The 24,449-nt window shown below is 46.4% G+C and overlaps 2 protein-coding genes across 2 annotated transcripts; both read left to right on the forward strand.

Annotated features, from left to right (window-relative positions):
• Positions 1-6,465: 6,465 nt before the first annotated feature.
• LOC128845229 (gamma-crystallin C-like) lies at positions 6,466-10,777 on the forward strand. The gene is made up of 4 exons (XM_054043618.1): positions 6,466-6,474; positions 7,927-8,169; positions 8,529-8,545; positions 10,516-10,777. Exons 1-4 carry the CDS (start codon positions 6,466-6,468, stop codon positions 10,775-10,777), a joined length of 531 nt encoding a protein of 176 aa, XP_053899593.1.
• A 7,965-nt stretch (positions 10,778-18,742) lies between these two features.
• Positions 18,743-24,168, forward strand: LOC128845230 (gamma-crystallin M2-like). The gene is made up of 4 exons (XM_054043619.1): positions 18,743-18,751; positions 19,358-19,600; positions 23,251-23,259; positions 23,950-24,168. Exons 1-4 carry the CDS (start codon positions 18,743-18,745, stop codon positions 24,166-24,168), a joined length of 480 nt encoding a protein of 159 aa, XP_053899594.1.
• The last annotated feature ends 281 nt before the right edge of the window (positions 24,169-24,449 follow it).

Genomic DNA, 24,449 nt, shown 5'->3' on the forward strand with positions numbered 1-24,449 from the left:
ATTGGCCACTGTTGGAAGCCAGGATGCTGGGCTAGATGGACCTTTGGTCTGACCCAGTATGGCCGTTCTGATGTTCTTAACCAGATCCATAGATGGTTTCACTGGTTTCAATAGAGCCATGCTAATCTATACCAGTTGAGGATCTGGCCCAAATGCTCAATAGCCAGGCAGTCATTATGCAAAGAAAGAAGTGTGCCATTCTGGATTAGTAACAGCACGCTATCCCTGCTCTGACTGAGAAAATTCTATTTCAAATGAGTTATAATAAATGTAATTATGTCTGCATATAGCAGTCACCTCAGCCCCGCAGCATGCCGCGTATAATTTACAAGAAACAGTAAATTACAACAACACTATAAAACTCATGCTACATTTTCATGCCCACCATCATTCATTTAAGGCCTGATTCAGCGGAGCACTTAATCATGTTGTTGCATCTTGTGCTCCCTATACAACGTACGTAATATGAAGGGACCATATGAGTACAGTGGGGTCCAGATAACCATGTTTATAGCTATACACCAACATAGCTCCATATATACACTGCTACTCTGGAAGGGTTCTTCTTATGGCTTCCAAAGCAGGATAGTGAGGACCACTAGAGGGCTCACAAAGCATTGAAAAGGGATACCACACAATTCCTTATACACTACACACGTGCAGAACTTTACTGAATATCGATGGGATTAATCACATGCTGAAAGTGCTTAAAGATGTGCTTAAGTGCTTTGCTGAATTAGAGCCTTAGCTGGTGACTTTTTGTTTTGTAAAACAATGATGGAGGAGCATGAAGAGACCAAAGTAGTTTTTGTTTGTTTTTGTTTTGTTTTGGCCTACCAAAAATAATATTCCGTGCCCTAAGCCAGTAAAACTATGTGCGTTGTTTGCTGTCCTGGGTGCACTTCTGGGCCCCAGAGCGGAAGGTTTGTATGTGATTAACCAACAGGAGAGGGCATTAGGAGTTCTGGTTCTCTCCCCAGATGTATCATAGACTGCCCCTGTGACCAAGGGCAAGTGGAGTACTCTGAGTTTGGTTTCTCCATCAACAGTAATTCTCAGCTCCATGAAGAGTGTTGATGGGCTGTACTCATGCATGTTTGTAAATGCATTGAGATCCTTGAAGAGATGTCATGTAACTACAAAGTGTGCAGAGAGTCGGTATCGGAAATAGACAGTCTGGCTCACACTCTAAAAATAAGTTTGGGGCAAAATTCTTTCAGATTTACACAGCACATTTAATCTTCAATATTCTGCTCTCCTTAGGGGCATGCATCTCCTTCCGAGACCTGTACATGTGAGGTTTATGGTTTGTTTAAAGGAGTGACTGAAAAAGTCTTGATTTGGGGAATGAGAATGAGACAGCCACCGTAGGAAAGAAAGTGTGTGTGTTTGTACAAAATATAAATATGTTTTATTACCCAGCACTAGACTGAGTGGTATGACATTGTGGCACGGATATTCTTATTGCTCAGGTATATTTGTGTGTGCAAATAGTTCTACAGTTGTACACACATACATAGCATGATTGTGTGTGCAAAGTGGGTATGTACAAATGCATGGACATTTGCTCAGTTTTGACCCGCTGAAAATCTGGCCCCAAACTTCATACCGTAGCATTTTTTAATGTTATTTTGCATATAACAATCAATTGAGCTCACCAACAGTCTGACCCAAAGTGTTTGGTGTTCCTGAAATCCTCAATTAGAATAAAAATAAGGCGGCTCCTCCTTTGCCTGTCATCAGAAGTAGCCCGCCAATCCCAGTACACATACACTATGTAGTGGTATGACCTTGTAGAGCAATCATTGGGAAGGTAGAGACTGAGTACCTCACTCCAAAAACTGTGGACCTTACTGCACCAATATTGTGTGGCGTAGTATGCACCAACAGGTACTTGGGCATCCAAGTATTTGTTTGTATGTATAGTTACTCAGTTTACATACATACAATCATGGCACACGTGTGTACCATTGCAGATGTACAAGTTCAGCGCATTCCATAGTGTAGCTACCTCAGGCTCTGTCTGTTGAAAACCCAGCCTTCAATATCGTAGTAGACAGAAGGCCAAATTTATTCCTTATGTGATTTGTCTTCAGCGTGATTCTCCGCTCATCACTCGAGTATCGTGACATCAGTGGACTTAACGCTGGTGTGAAAGCAGGGTAATGTAGTGGAGCACCAGGTCCCCAGAGTCCTAACAGTTCCATGACACGTTTGTTGTACTATTCAATTTATAATATGTCCCTAATGGCCTCCAGCATCATTTACACATGTTTTGTCCGATTGCACATCATCCCTACCAGGATCTGAAGCACTCAACTGCCACACTAACCTCAGCTCTGGGAATGCCTTCGGGATGAATGGAATTCCATAGAGCGCAGATATTTCCTGACTACTGGGAGAGACCCACCCAGAACCTGTTAGGGTCTCACTAAATTCATTTAGATCCTGTCTCTTGCTCCTAAGGTTAACATGCTGATTCCCCACTCACCTGCACAGCTGACTTTACCCTGCTCCCTTGCAGATCCCTGCAATACGGCACAGAAGAGGTTAACCCTTTTCTTGCTTCCCAGAGGACACATTCTGTGGGGCCTACAGAACATTCATCTGGAATGTGATTAAAATAAGACCAGCACCTCTGTGCCGGAGCAGGCACTCCTAGTTGAGCCAGTTAAGGGGCTGGCCTGCACCTAGGCTACAAAGAGTTAGAGGGCAAATTCAGCCAGGGCTGAGCTAGAAAAAGAACTGCCAAGTGAAGCCGCAGGGAGAGAGGGGCTCCTGCAGTGGTTCCTGAGGAAGGGAATGGGGGCTGGGAAAACACAGCTGAAAGTTTTGTCTTTCCTTTGGGCAAAGGCCCCGAGAGCAGGATAGGACAGTGCCTAAGGAAGGAAGGACTGCACCCAGCTTAAGGCCGGGTGGAAGATTTTTTTGCATTTGTTTTGGGAACTGGGTGTTAATTAAGAAAACCCCCAAGTCCCCAGACCTCAAGAAGGGCTGTGATTGGCTGAGAGACTGCGCGGAGTTCTTAAGGGGCTCTGATGAAGAGGAAATTGAGGCCAGGTGCTACCGAGTGACCTCTGGCCGGGGAGGGGACACTCAGGAGGCTGCTGACCCTCTTACACCGACAATTCAGCATTATTTGAACATACAGTGTACTTTTCCATAAACAATTTTGCTAGCCAAAGTTGACCTCAAATATGTGCAGAAAGGAAACACACCTGGCTTATGAATTTAAATGAATCTGCACTGTCATCCGGGGCCATGTCCCACAAAGCCTCATGGCAACCCTGCAAGCAGCCCCCTGCTTCCATTTCCCACTCCAAGGGGTCTCTTTAGTAACTCACAACCCCATGTGTTCATTCACACCCATGCTTGGGCTCGGGGTTATGAAATTAACACACATTAAAAATGAAGGTCTTGCGTCCATCCACTTACCACCTTACCAGGTCACTCCCAGGCCTTTCCTGTCCGTGCCTCACTTCTCAGGTTCCAGGTTTCTCTGCCAGACCCTCCTCACCCCAGCAGCCTCTGCTCTCCCTGGGAATACTCTCTTGGTAGCTTCCTGCAGGGGAATCAGCTGATCCCTGCTCAGGTGTGCTTCCTGAGTAACTAGGGCTGGCTGGCCCCAGGTCTCTAGCCCTCCAAGGGGCAAGCCACCCAGTTCCAGGCATGCACATTTTTTTCCCTACTCAGCACCCAGTTCCAGCAGAAGCACATTTCTGCTCCATTGTGTAAGCAGTGAAACCCTAGGAACAGGGAGATTTCACAAAGGAAACGTGATCCCAGAGAAGACAATAGAGACCACATACCATTTTTAAAATCTTCAGCTCTGCTTCAAAAACTCCAGATGTTAGGCAATAAAGGCACAAGCCTGCAAACTTTTGCCCAGATAAGTACATTGACGAACTGCAATTGCTTGGCTGGGGGAGGACCTGCAGGGTCTTGGTGCTCCAATACCACTGGATGGAGTCAGGACTATAGTTCCACTAAGAAACATGTAAAACCATTTATTTTGTAGAGCATCCTTCACATGCAGACTGGTGGCTCGGTGCTCAGCTGCGGTACACTGGTGAAATCACCGGAGCTACGCCAGCATACACCAGCTGAGGATCTGGCCCCGTCTCTGAGACTGCATTAGAGAGTTACGGGACACAATGCAAATGTAGAGTTCAGAAGAAGAGTAGCACAAGGAGAAAGCAATGACAAGGCATTGGCAAATGAGAACACGTCAGTGTTAAGTGGGATTTGAAATGAGAGAGCAAGTACGTGAGGTGGAAAGATGCAAGAGGCGCAGCCCATGCAGCAACAGCTGTGAGAATGCTCTTGTACCATAGGTGGTGAGAATATGTGTAGGCCCAATTGAAGGTTGATGGTCTGAGTGGAGGGAAAGGGAGAGAAAAAAGGGTCTGTTGCAGCTTAGTGCAACTGCGCCTGTATTTCTTTCGTCTGGTCCAGCAAGGGCAGCCACTCTAGGCTCCCAGCTCTCAGCCATCCCCTCTCTTGGGTAGACACGGGTGTCTCTCTCCCTCCTGGTAGAAGTTTTTCCAGGTTGCACAGTTCTTTGGCTACGCTGTGAGTTCCCCAGCAAGTCAGACTGCCTCTGCAGACCATAATTGCCCATAGCTATACACTACCACACAGCCTTTTCTGAGCAAGCACATCTGTTCTTAAGCTGAAAGCCTTACAGAGAAAAGAACCTACACTTATGTCAATATTTCCAACCTATTTCCAACAAGGCTCTGGCAGACGATCCATCCTTCAAACCCCACCAAGGGGTTTCTCTGTGGTCACAAGTTCAGAACAGCTGTTAGCTCAGAACACATCTGCCCGCTCGAAGCATTACATACAGCCCCACAATAATACATAAAATACTTAACCTTAATTCAATCCGGTGTGTCCAGGATATTAAAGGAAATTGCCATATGTGCCACAGGGTCAGTGAGACAGCCTGGAATAATAGGGCAGCTTTGGCCCTGAGCTGTCTATGTTTCCCTTTAAAGGAGCAAGTAATCAAATACAACTGGTAGCTTATGGATTCTCAAGAACTTGGTATCAGTCCAGTTATATTAATGCTAGCATGTATAATCACTAGTCTGAATGGAAAAGCACAGAACACAGATTTGATATCCAGGTTTGGTGACACAGCCCCCTGAGTTCCATTAACTTCAGTGGGACGTGGAATGGGAACCGGTGTCCTTGCCAGTAGATCCCAGTGCAGGATGGGAGCCACAGTGATTTTTTAAACTAGCTTACGGAACACCTTAACTCCAGCCTGTCCCGCTGAGAAACCGCCAAAGTGGCTTCTGCTGATCGCCCTGCGCACCTTTAAGTGCTACCACTTTACAAAGGTGTAAAAGGAGTAATAATAATGGTGTATGATGCCAATCAAGCAACCAGAATCAAACCATGTGACCAATTCCAAACAACCCAGTTTAGGGATGGTGTCCCGAGTCTCTGTTTGCCCGAAGCTGGGAATGGGCGACGGGATGGATTACTTGATGATTACCTTTCTGTTCATTCCTTCTGGGGCACCTGGAATTGGCCACTGTCGGAAGACAGGATACTGGGCTAGATGGACCTTTCATCTGACCCAGTATGGCCGTTCTTATGAAACGCAAAAATGCACAGTGAAAACCTACCAGGAAATTCTGTGCTCAACTGGGACAAACTTTTTCTGTGCACAGAAAATTATGTACAAAGTGCTACATTTCTGTGGTAATATATATGAACTCTTAAAAGGTCAGAATAAATGGGACTATTTTCTATCCCGTGGCAGATAAAGTCTCTTTGCTGTTCTGAGGTGAGTGGTATTTATTCTTGAACTTCTTCAATCCCCCTGCCTATGGAACTTCAAGTGTTTAAATTTTCACTCTCAGTTGTGAATACCCAGTTGATTTAAGCATCCATTACTACACACAGGGTTTTTTTAAGTGTGAATAATTTACCACCATAAATACAATATAGCCCACAAAATCTAAGGAAAAACATTTTTCCCCCTGATATCCAAATCCTATTGAAGTCAATGGGCATTTTATTAGCATAATACCAGGGCTGCTTTTCAATGTCAGAGGGCCCATGGAAATTTTAAAAAGTCTTTGTCTCAGGGAACAACAAGAGATTGAGAATAAAGGTTATGAAACAATCCTGCAGCAGCAGTTTACCGGCATTTTCTCTTGAACATGTTCCCGTCAGTGAAATAATGGCAATATTGACTGACATACACATTAACCTGATCCCTTCGTTATTTACAGTAACAATACACTTAGCACCCAGTAAACAAAAGGCCATAACAATTCTTTACAATGAATAATGTTGATGATGAGAGGGAAAAGAATGAGGAATTCTCTTTACTGGACAAAAAACTCCCTTTTGTCCAATTCATGTGGAGCCAGCACTGTGTTGTCTATATAAAGCACTGTTGAACCTTCCAGAGTATTGTGGTCTCGCAGCTAAGCTCTGGCTAACATGGCAAAGGTAAGAAAAAAACTGAGTGAATCCTGTGTGGAAATACAGCATACCATTATGTTATTCTATGTGTGTGTGTACCTATACAGAGTGCGTCAGCTTGGGAATAACTTAACAGAAAGAAATGAAAACATACACAGAAGTGTGTGATAACTAGATTAAAAAGGAAATATTAAAATCTTATGTGCTTAATAACAGTCAAATACAAAGATATTTGATACGTGCAAAATCTTTATTTTATGTTTATTTTTTCTGTGCGGTTGGTGTTTTATTTTCTGACTTTTTAAAGAGGGTTAGATTTCACAATCACATGAACATGGAGTCATGTTATTATAAGGTGCTGCAATTTGCACACTGCAATATGGGAATGTGTCTGAATATTCTCCTTATTTTATTTTTTTTACGTATCAACCGATGTCACAAAAAAACTACATTTAACTCCTATTTGGAAGTTGCTGCTACTAGCATAAGGCTATTCAAGTGACTGAAGTATTAGCGAGAGGATACCACAACATCATCTGGAAGGAGTGTCCCAACTATGGGATCATTTCCCTCTGTTCCAGTTGGATGTTTTTCTTCCCTGAAACTTTCATCTTCCTCAACAGCACAGAGGCTGTCAGACCGAGGGTGGGACCGTTCTACTGTGTCCCAGAAAATCTCATCTATGTACCTCTGTCTCCCTTAGCTCCTCAGCTCAGCCACTCTGGTCTCCAGAGCCCATATGTGATCTCTGTGGGCCAGGAGCTCCTTGCACCGAATGCACACATACGCCACCCGCCCATAGGGCAGGTAGTCATACATGCTGCATTGGGTGCAATAAACTGGATAGTCCCCAACTCTGTTGCTGGACTTCTGCCTGCGTTATCTTTTTACTCCTGCAGCTCTTTCCTTTGTTGATGTTTTGTTTTTATCGGGAGGTGTTTTTGGCTTTAAAGAATGTTAAATGTATCTAGCCCCCTGCCACACTCCCGCTCACAAAACTCCCCTGTTAGCCGCTCCTGTTCACTAGCTGAGAGCAGTTTCTCACCTGCCTACGTTACACGGTTTCAGAATGCCAACCAGCCAAAAACCCCAGCAGTGCAAAAGAGTCTCATGCTCCTTCTCTTCTTGGACTCTCAGAGGCGCAGCACACAATCTCTGCCCGGCCAACTCGAAGCGCTGGAGAACGTCAGCTCGTTAGAATCCTTAGGGTCAGCTCTGAAGACATCTGCTATGCTCATCATCGGCTGAACCAGTCACACTTCACTAGCTGTGCCCTGATAGGAAAACATATCTCAGTGCTTCAGTATTAATCCTGGATGTTTTCTAGGCCTGATCCAAAGCCCACTGAGAACAATGGAAGCCTCTTCATTGATTTCGATGGGTTTTGGATCAGACCTTATGGGAGCCAGAAGATCAAAGCCAATTTTTTAAACAAATGCTTTACAATGTTATTAGACTTGCTTTGTTATTTCAACACAGATCACATTCTACGAGGACAGAGACTTCCAGGGCCGCTCCTACGCGGTCACTGCCGACCAGCCGGATATGCATGCTCACCTTAACCGCTGCAACTCAATCCAGGTGGAAAGTGGCTGCTGGATGATCTACGAGCGCCCCCATTACATAGGACATCAGTACTTCCTGAAAAAGGGGGAATATCCAAATTACCAGCAATGGATGGGGTTCAATGACTCCGTCAAGTCCTGTTGCATAATCACACCAGTAAGTTCACTGTCATTTCTCTAGGTGATGATTATTATTATTTATTTTAGAGTAACACTAGAACCATCAAACCAGTTGAGGGATCTATTGTGCTTGGTGCTGTAAGAGACAGTCCTTGCCACAAAGAATTTACAATCAGGATAAAGGGACAGCCAAACGGGGGGGATGGGAAACAGAAGCCCAAATAGATTTGTAAAGGTGTTTAAATGCCTAAACACATGCTTAAATACTTTGCTGGACTGGAGCAAGCATGCTCCGTCGGAACCTGAAGCTCTAGTCCTGCAAATGCCAAGGTGAAGGTTACTCATGTGAGTAAGGTGTTGTCTATGCACGAAAGTTGTACAAGGATATAGTTAAAGCAGTACAACCTGCAGAGGCAGGTATACTGATATAAAGGTGCTTAAAGTCACAAAAAGGGGACTAGGCTGAACTGATATAAAGCACCTTTGTACCAGTATCACTGTCTACACTCGTGGTTGCACTGGTAAAACTATATTGGTAAAAAAAAAAAATCACCCCGCTAACCTGCCATAGTTATACTGGTACAGGAACCTGCCTGCATACTTCCCAACATTTCGAGAGACTAAAGCAGGATGCACTGCCACTCAGGTTTGGCCCGTATACCCCTCTGTAGATGGAAACAGAGGGGCATCCGGGCCAACTACCCCCCGCATCTGTCCCAAAATGCAGGAAATGTTCACTTCAACTGGGACAGGAGGTTGGGGAGGGATCAAAGCAGAACACTCCTGCAAAATGCGGGATGGTTGGGAGGTCTGTGTGTGTGGCTTAGGCCTTCCTGTTTGCAGAATCCAGGCCTAAAATACTAACTCGGGGTCTGATCCTTCAATCGCTGAAGACAGTCAGAGTTTTTACCATTGATTTCAATGGGAGTATGATCAGGCTTTGATTTAGTACAGCATCTTTCATACAAATTGTATCCCAAAATGCTTTACACAGTTACAGAGTTAAAATAAAAATTCGTAGCAGAAGTAGAAAGAAACTAAGAGCGGTAGGGAAGAGGGAAAAATGAAGGTGAAATATTTAAAATATTGGGGTATATTCTTATTTCAAGGTGTTGGGTTTTCTCCTAGAGAGATAATGAATATATAAGGAGGAGGTTGTTAGGTGAGATTGCAATTCTGGGTATTTTTGAGAGAATAGGTATTCACTATTCCTTATGAAAAGCAGAATTACTAGTTGATAAATTAACACCAATCTGTTTATAGACATCCGAGTGCTGAGGCAAGAATAAAATTAGGGCTTCTGATTTTCGGTTTTAACCAATAAACGCTGATAAAACACTCGCAATAAAAAAATGAAATAGACGTTTATCCAGTAAACACTGGAAAAACACCAGAAAGGTTTACTAGTATCTAAGGGCTTGCCTACATGAAGCAGTAATGCGGACTATGGGGGGTATAATTTCTATAGCCCACCAGCGTCTTGCACATGAATTGCACCATGTAGAACCTGCCGGTGTGCACTAAAGGTTCCCCAGTGCACTTTACTGTAGCGCTGTTCAGAAAAATACTACATTCAAGCTCACTAGGGGACATTACAAAGAGATTATTCATTACTGTAATGAACAATATAGATAATATACATTCCTCATTACAGTGGATACAAACAGAAAGACCTTTTTGGACAGCCACATAAAACTCAAAAATTGCTAAAAATAAACCCCCCAAAATGAAATTAATAAACTCTGAAAAACAGATGCCCTCAACATAATAAATGTAGATATATAAGGCCCTAACCGATGAGGGTCCCACTATGCAGCTAGACCCTGTACAAACACATAGTGAGAGACAGGCCTGAAGTAGAGCTTACAATCTAAAGAGACAAAGGATGGGAGGGGAAACAGAGGGAGGGGAAACTGAGGCACAGAGTGATGAGGCGACTTGCCCATGGCCACCTTGCAGGTTAGTGGCAGAGTCAAGAACAGAACCCAGCTCTCCTGAGCACCACTCTAGTGCCCTATCCACTGGAGAACAGTAACGCTGGCAATGCTGGTGCATATGATCCGTATGGCAGTCCAGCTGTTACTTACCACTTGCTTTCATGCTTCACTTGCTAAATATGGGTATAATTTACGCACCCTAGGCTTGATTCCCCACTGCTTACACTATCCTTACACCACTGGAACTCTACTGAAATCACTGGAGTTGTGTAAAACTGGCAGAGCCGTGGTGACTCAAGCCCTTTTTCTGCTAATTGAACACAAGTCGTCATTCATTTCTATATCATTATTGTCAATAAGGCAGCAAGCAACCTGCAACCTATGCTCATATACTGTAGAGCTGCTGCTCGTGTGCTATATACCTGTGTTTGTGTTTGTCTTCCCAGAAGGATACGAGTCTATGAAAGGAATGACGTGGGAGGCAGGATGACGGAATCCTTCTGTGACTATCCTTCTCTCTGTGACGAATTTCATCCCAGGGACATCCAGTCCTGTCATGTTTTTGAAGGAAACTGGATTTTCTGTGGACAGCCAAACTACCGAGCATGGCAGTACCTCCTGAGACCCAGGGCGTACCGGGGAGTCACTGACTGGGGAGCTGTGCCCGCCATAGTTGGTTCCTTTAGGCCGACAGTGTACATTTCCTAAGCAGTACACGTTTCCGTGCTGTAAACGCTTCTCTTCATTGGGGTGGGATGTTCAAAGTTGGGATGTTCAAAGTAGCCTAATGGAAGTTAGGTTCCCAACTGTCCTTCAGTGTTTAAGGCCCCAATCCAAAGCCCATTAAAGTCCATGGGAGTCTTTGGATCAGGCACGTAAGTGATAGGGTCCAATCTGGCTCATTGGCCTAACACACGTAGTTCCACGGAAATCAGTGACCAGGATTAAACCCAGAGTCGGGCTCAGAAAACAAACAGGCAAAACGCAGCTACAGCCAAATTGCTGGAATGGAATTTGATCTGCCGAGTGAGAGTCACATAAATGGCTGCATGATTCTGCCCTTCGCAAAATGGTTTTCAGTTCTTGTCAGAAGAGAAGCGAACATTCAGCTTGAGGGTGTTCTGAACGGCTCTTCCCAGCATGACTTTTCGGTACTGCAACATAGAGTCAGTGGGTCATATTCTGAACCTGCACTCACTATGACCTGGACCTTATTTCAGGAGCGGGCCCATGAAATCAATGGCACTGCTCAGGGTGAGCAAGGGTGGCTGAGTTGAGCCCATAGTTCTTTTGCAAGTGGTTTTCTAGTCCTGCCCGTTGTATGCTGGGATTTATAGTCCTGGGACACCCAAGCTGGTCTACGACAAAGCATTTCAGATTGATTTATACCATGTTTATCAGTTACACTTCCCTTCTTGGCAACCAGCATTTGTAATGTGATTGGTATCATATAATAAACCTTATTGGCGCTTACACCTCGCTCTGTTGTTCATTTCTCAGTAAAATAAAAATATATTATAAAGACCCTAACTCTGCTATCAAATAGCAGAGGAAAATCTCTGTGCCCACCTGCAGTCTCACTGAGGTCAATGGATCAGAGGTCATGCTTTGCTTTTCTGTAGTGTCAAGTGTTTTAAAAATATGAACTAACCACAACCCTGGGAGGTAGCTACGCCCCAGGCCTGCTAGAAGTGCCAGGGGATTTTTTGATGTATTTATCTTCAGGTACATCTACACCGCAAATTAAGATGCAATTGCAGAACGGATAGGCATAGCCACAGTAGCTTTAGTCTAACACTCTGAAAGCTATGTGTCTTAGTGCCGTGTTGGAGCATCAGCCGTTTTTGTGGGAATGACCTCCAAGCTGTGCTATTCCCCTTTCTCGTAAGAGCTACACATTGGGATAAGGCTTCAGAAGTTGGGGGCTTTCAGATTATGAAGTGAAATTGTGAGCTATTTTGTTAACTACTGGTAAAGCTTTGACATCGTTGCCTCTTTGGCCAAGCCATAGCGGAAATACGGGGCCTTGCAGGGTAGTTTCCACTTGGATGAGAAATCGGTGACATGGGGCCAGGATGGTTTCTTTATGTAACTTGTCCATTTACAAAACGTACACACATCCCATTTCCCTGAACAGTCTGGGTATGAACTGCACACCGGGAAGGCACCCATGTCCTGCCCCAAGAAGCAGCTGTTTTCCAGCCCGCTGTTTCTCTCAGGGTTCACCAGACTTCAGGACCAGCCTTACAGGTGGGTGATCACCCAGGGTGCCGTGGGAGGCGCTGTGATCAAGAGGCTGCAGAAGGGCCGTGCCCATCCGGGAGGCGGGGAGAGGGGATAAAGGGGGCTGTGGGGCAGGAGGCAGGCGCTCACATGCATCCCCTCTTCGTCATCCTGGTAGCATGACACCTGCAATCCCGCCACAGCTCCATGGGTCTGCTGCTCTGCCTGGTAAGTGGCCGCCTGCTGCTCGGGGGGCAAGACTTGAAGGGCACCAAAGAAAGTTTGTCATTTTCCCTAAGGCCGGCCTTGCCGGACTCACAGCCACATGCAGCCTGCTTCTTTCCAGGGACCACTCCAAACTCGATCTCCCCACTGCTGAACATTTAGCCCCCTTCCACTCCTCAGCTCCTGAGTTTGAAACCTAGGAAACCCTTCTGGCTCCACACTCTCTCATGGGCATGCCAACGGATCTGGGCTTCAACACCTCCAGTCTGCCCTACCCTAGAGCCTCGGCTGAGTGCTGTAACCCACCCATTCACTAAGAGCTACTGAATGCCTTGCACCAGTGACCCCAATAAGGGCTGATTACAATGGCAATGTTCATCATGTTTGACTTGATTAGTAGCTTACAACCAAGATCACAATTTAAACAAAAACAAAACCTACAGGCAAAACACCAACAGTGTAATTAGAAAAAAAGGAACAACTTAATCCCTGGTGTATCTCCAGGGTGATTTGGGCCAGCACAGGCAGAGGCGGTTCTGAGCTGCAAAGTGCAGATTGGAATTTGGGTTTGTTCAGATGTAATATTTTGATTCAGGCCCACCTCTGAATATTATGATTTATTCCTTAGGAGCCCCAGTTACAGACCAGCACCCCATTGTGCTACACGGAACAAAAAGATGGTCCTAGCTTTAACCCTCCTTTACATAATAATCCAGTTATGAGAAGGGTTACTTAATATAAAATGATCCACATTTCCAGCAAACTGGGTTTGATTCCATGGATAATAAGTAAATCATTAGGTCCCAGGGAACTGACCTGGCCTCTTCCCCTCATTTCTACCCCTCCCCCATAAGTCTGGGTCACTGGTCAGGTCCCCCTCACTGCCAGAGGGCCAAACACCTCCAGAACTAGACCAGAGGAGAGGTCTTGAGGCATTTCGGACCTTCTCAATATGCCAGAGATCCAGCTGGGAAGCCAAGTGGTGACAGGAAATGCTATGAGGAGACCTCAGCTGGGAAGCTTTGGTGGTATATTTAACCAGTCCATCTCATTTATGCAGGTTCAGAGGGGCTTAGGGACCTTTATTCCAGGTTCTAAATGTGCACTAACATGACTGTTTATGGGCTGTTGGAGGCAGCTACAGGAGCGGATGGAAGTGTGTTTCCAAGGTTCCTTATAGCCCTGTTCAGTCATCATTTTCATTCCCTCTTTCCTCTCATCAGTTGATTTGCTCATTAAAACCTTCCCATATAGGGATGTTTATACTAACTGCACTCCTCCCAACCCCCTGGCAACTGGGAATAGCTCTTACCTTTTCCCACCTGGGCAGGTAGGGCTCTCTGCCTCCTCCCCAGCCATGGCTACATGTGGATGAGCACAACACGGCATGCAAGGATTCAGGACACCAGTGACTGCAACGCACAGACAGTTCTCCCGTCATATCTATCAGGGCTCTGATGTTTCTGATCAGAATGTTGGTCTCCTACATCAATACGCTGCACTGGGTTAGATTCCACATGTGTCCTCTCCAGAAGTTTCTCATTTCCCTGAAGCCATGGGACCCATCCTCCCTGTCCTCCTCTAGTGCTGGTACCAAAAGGAGTCTCCACATTCCCTCTCTCGGTGGCTAGAAGGTAGCTACTCAAAGGGCCACAGGATGCTGGAATCAGCAGGGGTTAAAGAGAGCTTTTGGGCCCAGTAAGCCCCACCCCATTATACCTGCGGCCAATGCCAGGCCAGGGGCAGGGAGGAAAGAAGAGAGCCAGGCTCAGTTCGGGGCTGACTGGCGAAAAGGCAGCAGCTAACCACCTCCCTACCTGAGGGGAAGGAGCACTAGCCTGCCCCCCTGGCCTTAAAGACTGAGGCTCCTCAACCAAGCAGAGGACTGAGAGCCACACGCTCTAACCACTAGGCCACTTGGCCCTCCAAGCTGCCTGTGACATGTATATTTTGGAATTCTCCCAGCAAGGTCTTAAGATGAGTCTAAAGCCCCAGACTCTCAAATGCCGAAGGGCAGCCATTTCCACAGAGACAGAGGTTAGGGGTCTATTACAGGAGGGGGTGGGTGAGGTTCTGGGGCCTCCAATGTGCAGGAAGTCAGACTAGAGGATCACAATGGTCCCTTCTGACCTAAAATCTAGGAGCAATGAGCACAGGATTCAATTTCATCTGGACATCAGACTAGGGTGACCAGATGTCCCGATTTTATAGGGACAGTCCCGATATTTGGGGCTTTGTGTTATATAGGTGTCTATTACCCCCCACCCCCGTTCCGATTTTTCATACTTGCTGTCTGGTCACCCTACATCAGACCGTCTCTTGGCTGCCTTGCATGTCAACCCTACACAACACAGGGAGCTCCCCCTTATCATCAGAACAGCAGTATTGCACCTCTCCTGGTAGCAAAGTTGTGCTAAGCGCTAACGCAGCCTGTGTCCCCCAGATAAACACTATGTTCTGCAGGAAACAAGAATTTGTTCTTCTCTCCTTTTGTTCACATACAAGACACCTTCTGAAAAGCCCTGGCGTGCTCTGGATGTCTGGCGAGCTCTAAAAATCTACATCGAATTACAAAGCAATCCAGAAAATCTTTAGCTCCGTTTGCTCTGTAACCATCTGTCCATCTTCAAATGAGAGGGGAAAAAAACCAAAAACAAAGACACAAAAAGCTTCAATGAGTAGATGTCCATGGTGCGTTTCAGAAATTCACAAATCCGGAAACCTTTCTTCATCTCAAACTTTCTTGTCCATTCATTCAGCACCAGGGCAGCCTCTTGGTCTGAAGGGTAACATACAAAGAGAGATGTCGGGTGGACACTTGGTCATCTGTCCACACCTTCACAAATTAAGTGTGCAGGCCTGATCAGGCCCTGCCTTTGGAAGGATGATTCCTCAAGCTGTGCTTACCTAGGGTTACCATACGTCCGGATTTCCCCGGACATATCCGGCTTTTTGGTACTCAAATCCCCGTCCGGGGGGAATTGCCAAAAAGCCGGAAATGTCCGGGGAAATAGGGAGGCAGCATAAGCCAGGGTCCGCCCGGCCCCAGCACAACCCGTCGGGTCCGCAGCGCAGCCCAGCCGCCCGGCTACATTGTAGCGAGCTCGGGCGGGGGAAGGGGAGGGGCGCAGCCACAGAAGGTGGCGAAGGGGCCACTGCTGCCCCCGGAGGCTGGGCAGACTGCGCGCCCCAGCCGAGCCCGCAGGACCATGGGGAGGCCAGGCCCAGCCAGCGGCTCGGGCTTCCCTCGCGGGCGAGGACTCCCCGGCCACTGGGGGACCCTTCCTGCGGCCCCGCGTGGCAGGAAGGAGGCTGCGGGGGCAGGGGGGAGTGCAGGGGCTGCAGGAAGGGTCCCCCAGTGGCCGGGGAGTCCTCGCCCGCGCGGCAGGAAGGAGGCTGCGGCGCGGGCCGGGGCTGCAGGGACCCGCGCTGCCCCGGTCGCTGCTGAGCATCCGAAGCCCCCCGCCAGGCAGAGGCTGCAGGGCAAGGAGGAGCAGGGCAGGCGGGGGCATAGAGGCTGCAGGGGCGGGGGGGTGCAGGGGCTGCAGGGTGAGGAGGAGCAGGGCAGGCAGGGGTATAGAGGCTGCAGGGGCAGGGCAGGCGGGGGGGTGCAGAGGCTGCAGGGCGAGAAGGAACAGGGCAGGCAGGGGTATAGAGGCTGCAGGGGCAGGGCAGGCGGGGGGGTGCAGAGGCTGCAGGGCGAGGAGGAACAGGGCAGGCAGGGGCATAGAGGCTGCAGGGGCAGGGGGGTGCAGGGGCTGCAGGGCGAGTGGGGAGCAGGGAAGCAGTTAGCAACCCCCAACCAAGATCAGAGCGGGAGGGAGGAGGGGGAATGCAGGGAGCTCAGAGGAGGGGGCAGAGTTGGGGCAGGGACTTTGGGGAAGGGGTTGGAATGGGGGCGGGGAAGGGATGGGGTTGGGGAGGAGCCGGGGGCGGGGAAGGGGCGGAGTTGGGGAGGGGCCTGGGGCGGGACTGGGACCCCGTGGAGTGTCCTCTTTTTTAAATGTTTGAATATGGTAACCTTATGTTCACCCATATAAAATAGAAAATCTATCTCCTTCATATTGCAGATGGCTATTCATCCTTTGTTTCCTCGCCGGGTTACACACTGCTATGGGATATCTCATTGTCCTGGATCGGTGGGCTTTCCTTGCAAAGAAAAATAGGAATTTATCTCAACTTACCTAGAAATTTCCTTTCTTCTAGCAGGAAAGTCTGCAGATCCATCCCATCTGGTGCAAATATTCCTATTCTGAGGGAAGGAATACAGTATTGCATCTCTACTCCTTTCTCTCTTTGGTACACAGTATATCTCTGTCTGCTGGTAATTGGGGTGGAACTTGAAGTTACTCTGTAGTACAAGGGTGGCCAACCTGAGCCGGAGAAGGAGCCAGAATTTACCAATGTACATTGCCAAAGAGCCACTGTAATATGTCAGCAGCCCCGCATCAGCTCCACACACATCCCTGCTACCAGCACCTCCCACCCACCAGCAGCCCCGCCGATCAGTGCCTCCCCCTCCCTCCCTGCACCTCCTGATCAGCTGTTTTGTGGCGTGCAGGAGGCTCTGGGGGACAAGGGGAGGAGTGAGGGCATAGCAGGCTCAGGGGAAGGGGCAGGAAGGGGTGGAGTGGGGGCAGGGCCTGTGGCAGAACTAGGGGTTGAGCAGTGAACACCCCCTGGCACATTGGAAAGTTGGCGCCTGTAGCTCCAGGCCCGGAGTCAGTGCCTATACAAGGAGACGCATATTAACTTCTGAAGAGCCGCATGTGGCTCCGGAGCCCACAGGTTGGCCACCCCTGCTGTAGTAGGAACATGTTTATGTGCATTTTTGGCTAGGGTCACTAACCTGTTGGTTAATGGTTCAAGGAATTAGGTTTATGAAGTAGCTTTGGAAGTATCACAAACTAGTTGAATCTCCACAGGTGTGGTCACGCCCTCTCTACTTTGACTGACTGGTCTGGTTCTGCCTCCCAGGAGGTGCCAGCAGAGGAAGACCCATTTTCATGGATCTGTGGGTTTTCCCTGATAGAAGAATGGAATGATATATATGATTTCATGAGATTAGGAAAATGTAAGGAACAACAATCAAAATCCCACAGCACTGGTTTTACTCTGCTTTAAATCAGAGAACCTGGCCATTCTAGAAAACAAAAAATTTCCCCTAATTTTTCATAACCTCCAGTGAGAATTTATTACATTTATTTCTCTGGCCAAACAAATGCGCCTGGAAATAAATATCAGCATCTTGCTCTGGGAGCTTGAGAACTGTCTGATTCTCTTGGGAATAGTTTTCAATCTCTCTCTATATATATGTGGAGGGAGAGAGAAATGTGGGCTCCCTAGAAATAATTTTGTCTTTACTGGCTCATGCATTCTTCACCATAACCTTGATCATTTATAACAGTTGCTTCACTTTTATCAACAGGTATAATAGAGGCATTAGCATGTTGGGAAAGTTAAGAAAGACAGATGTTCACTCCTAATTATACTAATCACATTTCAAGCCTTTTTAATGTCATATTCACAATAGTGAATATTGTGCTAATAATTAAGTCATTAGACATGGGATCTAAACCAAAACCCCAGATTTAAATACCCCAGGCTTTGGGGGCTTTTGAAATCTGCTGTGAACCTCAGTCAGAATTTTGAACGTCTGTATTATCAAAACCCTTGATCCAAACACTCCTAAACTTCGGAATCTGTTAGGCCCAGATATGAACTGTCTCTACGTACAACATAAGCTTTGCTTAGCCAGCAATTTACTGCACTAATGTGTTTAATGTGTGAATTATGATGTTTCTAAAATATATCTTGGAACGGGTTCTAATCTACTTTACCTTGTAACCATCACGGAGGGTTTTTTCACCCTTGTCTATTACTGCTCTGTCTTAAATCCTTACCCTTTCACAACCCTCTCTGTTTCTCTCTCTTAACTCCACTTGCTGACCAACCAATTCCATCTATAGCAGGATTACCGAGCTCCAGATACACAATGACTATTCAAAAGGCAAAAAGAACTAGAAAACAAGTCTGTGGTGAACAGAAAGAGGCAGAATGTGGAAGCACATAGGAATGAACCTGAGCTCCCAATGAAAGGCAGTGGCCAAAGCCAAATGACAATGCAATATGCAGACGAAGGGCTTCCAGCTTGGGTATTTAAGCTCCATTAAGCTATCAGTGTAGTAACTGCAGAAGAGAAAGTCAGTCAGGTGGTTTGTCAGGATGGCAAAGGTAATTTTTTATTATATTTTCATTCCCCTCCCACCACACACACACACTTTTTAAAGCCCCTTTTGGTAGCTGATGACTGTTCCCCCCACACACACACCCTACCTCCCACCGGAGTTACCCAACACTAATCCTATCCTGTCAGTCAACCAGCCAAGGATTGTTATTAATACACGGTAATGTGGTCTGTTCCTTTCTCGAGAGGGTCACCTACAGTGTTTAATTGTAATGAAAGAGGTGCCGGTGCTCAACAATTAGTTGCTGGAGCTCAAGCAATTATTTTACATTCATAACTGATGCAGCAAGTCCAGAGGTGCTGGGACTATGAACTACCAAGCCTAGAGGTGCCGGGGCTCAGCCCTGGCAAGCCGTGGCACAAATTAAGCACTGGTCACCTATTCTCTACCTGCCTCCACTGACATGGAGGGACCATATTTGAAGCCATGTCCAATATTAGCTCCCTACCAAACCAATGACTCTTCGTCACAGTGAGCAATATCAACATGAGCTGAACCAAAGCAAATAACTACAGCCAGCTAACACCACAATGGTCCAATCCACGCAGAATTCTCTGTAACACAGCTCTGATGGTCTATCCCCTTTCTCTAGATCATCTTCTATGAGGACAAGAACTTCCAGGGCCACTCCTATGAAAGCACCAGTGACTGTCCTGATCTGCAGGTCCAGCTGAGCCGCTGTAACTCCATCCGGGTAGAAAGTGGCTGCTTCATGATCTATGAACAACCCAATTACATGGGACAGCAGTACTTCCTCAACAAGGGTGAATATTCTGACTTCCAGCAATGGATGGGCCTCAATGATTCCATCAAGTCCTGCCATGTTATCACATCAGTAAGTCAGCTGTCCTTTATTTCAAACAGTAGTAATTCTATCAGAGAATTAGGCAGGATCTCAGACTAATACATTACAGAGTGCAGTAAAATCTGTATGTGGGCCTGGCTTTCCAGAAGGAAGCCAGTTGTGAGGATGATCCTGGTATAACCCAATTACAACATACCTGAGCAATAAATTGCACAAGGCTGTTGGCCACCGTGAGGCTTCAACAGTGCGTAATAGTTTTGTGTAGCTAGAGGAATGAAAGAAGTGTGGGTGCCACTGAGTCCCAGGTGACTACATGTGCATTGGTTGACTGGAACCTGCTCTCATGAACATTCGTTCTGAATGGCTGTGGGGTTCTACCTCTGCTCCCTTCCTGGTCCCCAGTGCATGTTAGGAACGGGCTGAAGATGTAGAGAGGGGATCAGGGAGCATTCCTGAGAGAAGAAGGGGGTGTATTGAAGCACACTGTGCTCCTGCTACTCTCTGTTTTCCATGACCCATAGGGTATAAATTACAGCCCTGGGGCAGCTCTAACTTACTCCAGGCCAGACCCTAGAGCACCCCCTTATAAGAGTATTGAAAAGGTGACTTAAAATGCAAGGATAGGCTTACTAAGAACTGAGGACGTGGGGCGAGATGGAGCCTTTGGGTTCAGCCCATGTAAGGGACAGTACATAGCTGCACCACCCAAAGAGAAGTACCTTTCCTGCTTCCTCCTAGCTAGACAGGGGGTGGTGTAACTTAGTACCACCCTTCTGGGGATGGAGCTTGCTCTCCTCAGGCCTGTCCAGTTCTGCTGTTCGGTATGGGGTAGGGGGCAGAGCCAAGACAGTCCTTTCCCCTGAGCTCCAGTCTAAGAGGATCGTACTAGCCCTTACCCCCCTTTGCAGCCTAGGGAACAATCAAGCCCTTCATACCAGATGTATTGCTCTGCATTTACTGCAGTGGGACCATGCACAGCAGCAAGCGCTATGCTCGGGAGTGTTTGCAGGACTAGTCCCTTCTAGTAAAAGACACCAAACAGGGGGACTTCCCAGGACCTCAGATTCTGCTGAAGGAATCAACCTCATCAGAACAGAACTGGAATTAACAACACAAGTGCAGTGCGCCAGAACCCACAGAGCTGTTGTCCCCGGATTCCCAGTCAGATGGGGCTCCGTCCTGACGCCATTGAATTCAGTGACCAAGCTCCAGTGAAGTCAATGAGGTAGGATCAGGACCAGAGCAAGAAACTGGAGGGAGTTCAGAGGTGTGCAATAAAAATGATCTGGGAGCAGGACGGATTAATATGCGAGGAAAACTGCGAAGAGCTACTTACGCCGAGTGAAGCAAGTGCTAAGGGTAAGGAGCGCATGAGAACGCTGTACAAATATTAGAAACATCGGGTGGGGAGAGGACTTAGTTTTGGTGGTAGAAGAGGAATATAACTAGGGGTGACAGGATGGAGATGAATTTCCACCGAGTAGCAGGATAACTTCCTAGCAGGGGGTCGTATTAGGATCTCTACACAAACAAGTTGTGCTGCTTTAACTATCCCGGCTGATTGTGGGGATCTACTACTCCTACACCCACACCACACACAGACTGAGCAGAAGGGCTCTTGTAGGAATGCTGGGTCTGTCACTGCCCATTAGTTCATAACAAAGTTTTAGGGCTGGAACAGCTTGTTTAAATAGATCAATACTGTCCCCTCTCTAGTAACAGCAGGGACTGAACTCGGAACCTTCACCACTAAGAAAATGACCTTCTACCCTTAAACTAAAGGAGCAACTCCATTAGGTAACAGCAATAGTAGCTTTTGGGGCAAACACATAGTGTACAGCAAGCTGGGGTATGAATGTACAGCACTCCAGCCTCTCCCCTGCTAACTGGTGATGTAGCCCACTGAACTCGTGAGTTGCACATCTATTTAGGCTTGTATAAAGGTGTCTCCCTTTAAAGGTGACATGCAAACCGAGGGGGAAGGGGGAATGGGTTTGTGCCCTTTTGTGCTACTTTATGGTCCATAAAGGAGCCCTGAAGGTTTTTTTTCCCCATGCCTTCCCCCTTCCCTCCCCCCAGAAATACTGGGAATGTTGAGTCTTGTTTCATTTTTCACCATGCCTTGGGTGACTCAGAAATGTGAGTTGGGAGCTCTCTTGCCCTTAACTGAAGAGATGTTGGAGCTGAATTCCTAACAAAGAGAGCTTTTTTTCGCATTGTTGTTAAATAGATGTTAATGAAAAAATAAACAAATCAAAGGGCTGGATACACTGGCTGGCCCAAAGACTTTCAAATAGTCTGAATAAAAATCATCACTTCTGTCATCAATTATAAGCAAGTCCCACTTCCTTTGTAGCTGTGGTATTATACTCCATGAGGTCTCTCAGAGTGGATAAGAGCTGGGGGGTTTTGTACACCTCTACCCTGATATAACAGGACCCGATATAACACGAATTCAGATATAACACGGTAAAGCAGTGCTCCAGGGGGGCGGGGCTGCGCACACTGGCGGATCATAGCAAGTTCGATATAACACAGTTTCACCTATAACGCGGTAAGATTTTTTGGCTCCCGTGGACAGCATTATATCAGGGTAGAGGTGTATCATTAAACTATATTTTTATTGTATTTGAACAATAATGTCATCAATAGAACATCGTCAATACAAAAGATTGTTAAAGATCAATCTATATCAGCAATGGTAAAATTTATCTAGTGAAGGAGACATCTGGAGTATCACCGGTTTCCAATACAAAATTCATTGAGAGGTAAATCAAACACTTACACTCTCGGAAGCCAACTGCTAGAGCTGTGTCAATAAAACAGCAGTTCATTTCCTGTACAAGTGCCTGAGTTTACTTCTCAGACGCACGGCAAATAGGAGCACACAGAAAAGAGGTTACACATTTTTCAAGGAAGGTTTCTTATAGAATAATAGGACTGGAAGGGACCTCCAAAGATTATCTAGTCCAGTCCCCTGTAGGAATTAAGGCTCTAAAAATTTAATCAGGTTCCTCTCCTTAGAGCAAAGATTATATATCTTTGATAGAGAGATGGAACGGAGGCCTGAAATCTTTAAGGCTGTGACTCCTGTTATTCTATAATGGACTATTTTACGGGACACACTTTACTCCAAACTAGGGCCCTGATTCAGTAAACCATTTAAGCACATTCCTAAATTCATCACTATGGAGCAAAGCACTTATGCACCTGTCTGACTTTAATGCAGTGTGGTCTCATGGATAAAGCACTAGATTGGGGCTCAGTACCCCTGGGTTTCATTCTCAGCCCTGCCACCACCTTCAGAGTGACTTCAGTTTACAGTCTTTGTCTGCTAGATTAAGGAGCCCTTGAGTATCAGATATCTCCTGTCTGTGTATAGTTACATATCTACCTTGACCAAGACAATTTTAACCTTTGATGAGATAAAAGGACAGAGTATCTTAAGTCTCCCATTGCAAGGTGTGATTTTTAGACCTTGAATCATTCTTGTATGCCTAGGTTATCCCTTGCATCATTCTTGTGCTGCATTTCCATTTTACAGATGGAGAAAGTGAGGCTCAGTGAGGTCTTCTGCATTTCCCTAGGATCTAGTGGATTAACCATAGCTCACAGTCAGGACTCATGCATTCTAATCCCAGATTTGACACTCATTTGTTCTGTGACCTGGGATCCACCAGCCTCACCACGTGCCTTCATTTCAGGTTGAAAGTTCACCACTGCCATTTTTTTTTTTTTTTTTTTTTTTTTTAAGCAAAAGGATCTTTTCAATTTCACAGACATTCAGATAGTGGAAAATGTTGCACGCAAAAATGAATCTTCATTTTTTCGATTCATTTCATGGAAGTTTCACAAACTCAGATTCAGCTGGGGAAAAAAAATGAATTTGATGGATGTTTCCCCCCATTTGTCATATTTACACATCTCTCGTGCTTCAGTTACTTTCCTCTTTTATCACCTTAATAATAGTAATCAGAGCACTTAACTCTTACATGATGCTTCACATCCATAGACCTCAACGTGCTATACTAAGGAGGGTTTCACCATTTCCATTTTCCAGATGGGGAAACTGAGGCACAGAGCATGACTTCTCCAAAATCACTCAGGAGGTCAGTCACAGACCTGAGAAAAGAAGCCAAGTTTCCTGCCTCCCATTCCAGTGTCCTACCCATTGGGCCAGACTGCTTTTGACTTAAATTCTTCTTTTGACAGATGTTTCCTTACCAAGACTCCAGACCCTGATCCAAATCTCATTGAAATCAATGGGAGTCTTTGCATTTATATCAATGGGCTTTTGGATCAGGTCCGCATCGCTTCCAAGTATCAGGAAAGGTCCAGGTACCTTTTTTATATTCTCTCTTCTCTTTTTGCCACTGCAGCAGAAAGGCTCCAAGATAAAGATTTATGAGAGAGAAGCTCTAAGGGGACAAGTGATGGAGTATGTAGGAGATAGCAGCGAAGTCCACGATTGCTTCCAATACCACAACGTCAGCTCCTGTAACGTTCTCGAGAGGCACTGGCAGAGCCACAGCACAGACGGCAGTAGCGCGTGCTGGAACCCGGGGAGCACAGGCGCCTCACCGAGCGAGGAGCCCTGAACAGCAGACTCTGCTCTCTCTCACCCCACAGAGACTTTCGCTCCAGACATTATCCGAGTTCTTGCCATTCTGCTTCAGTGGAAAAATAAACCCAGCACGCTGGCATTTCAGCAGCAGTTCTAGTCTGGGTGGGTGTCTAGCAAGGTTTGTTTCCTTTTAAAATGACTATTAAACTCAATGTCAAATGGTACAAGGGTTGTGAAGAGTGAGCACTCATAGGGAATATCTGTATATTTAAACCCTGTGCATTTATTACATTGAAAACATGCCTGTGACAGACC

The sequence above is a fragment of the Malaclemys terrapin genome, chromosome 11, assembly GCF_027887155.1.
Source record: "Malaclemys terrapin pileata isolate rMalTer1 chromosome 11, rMalTer1.hap1, whole genome shotgun sequence".
In the NCBI taxonomy this organism is placed as follows: domain Eukaryota; kingdom Metazoa; phylum Chordata; order Testudines; family Emydidae; genus Malaclemys; species Malaclemys terrapin.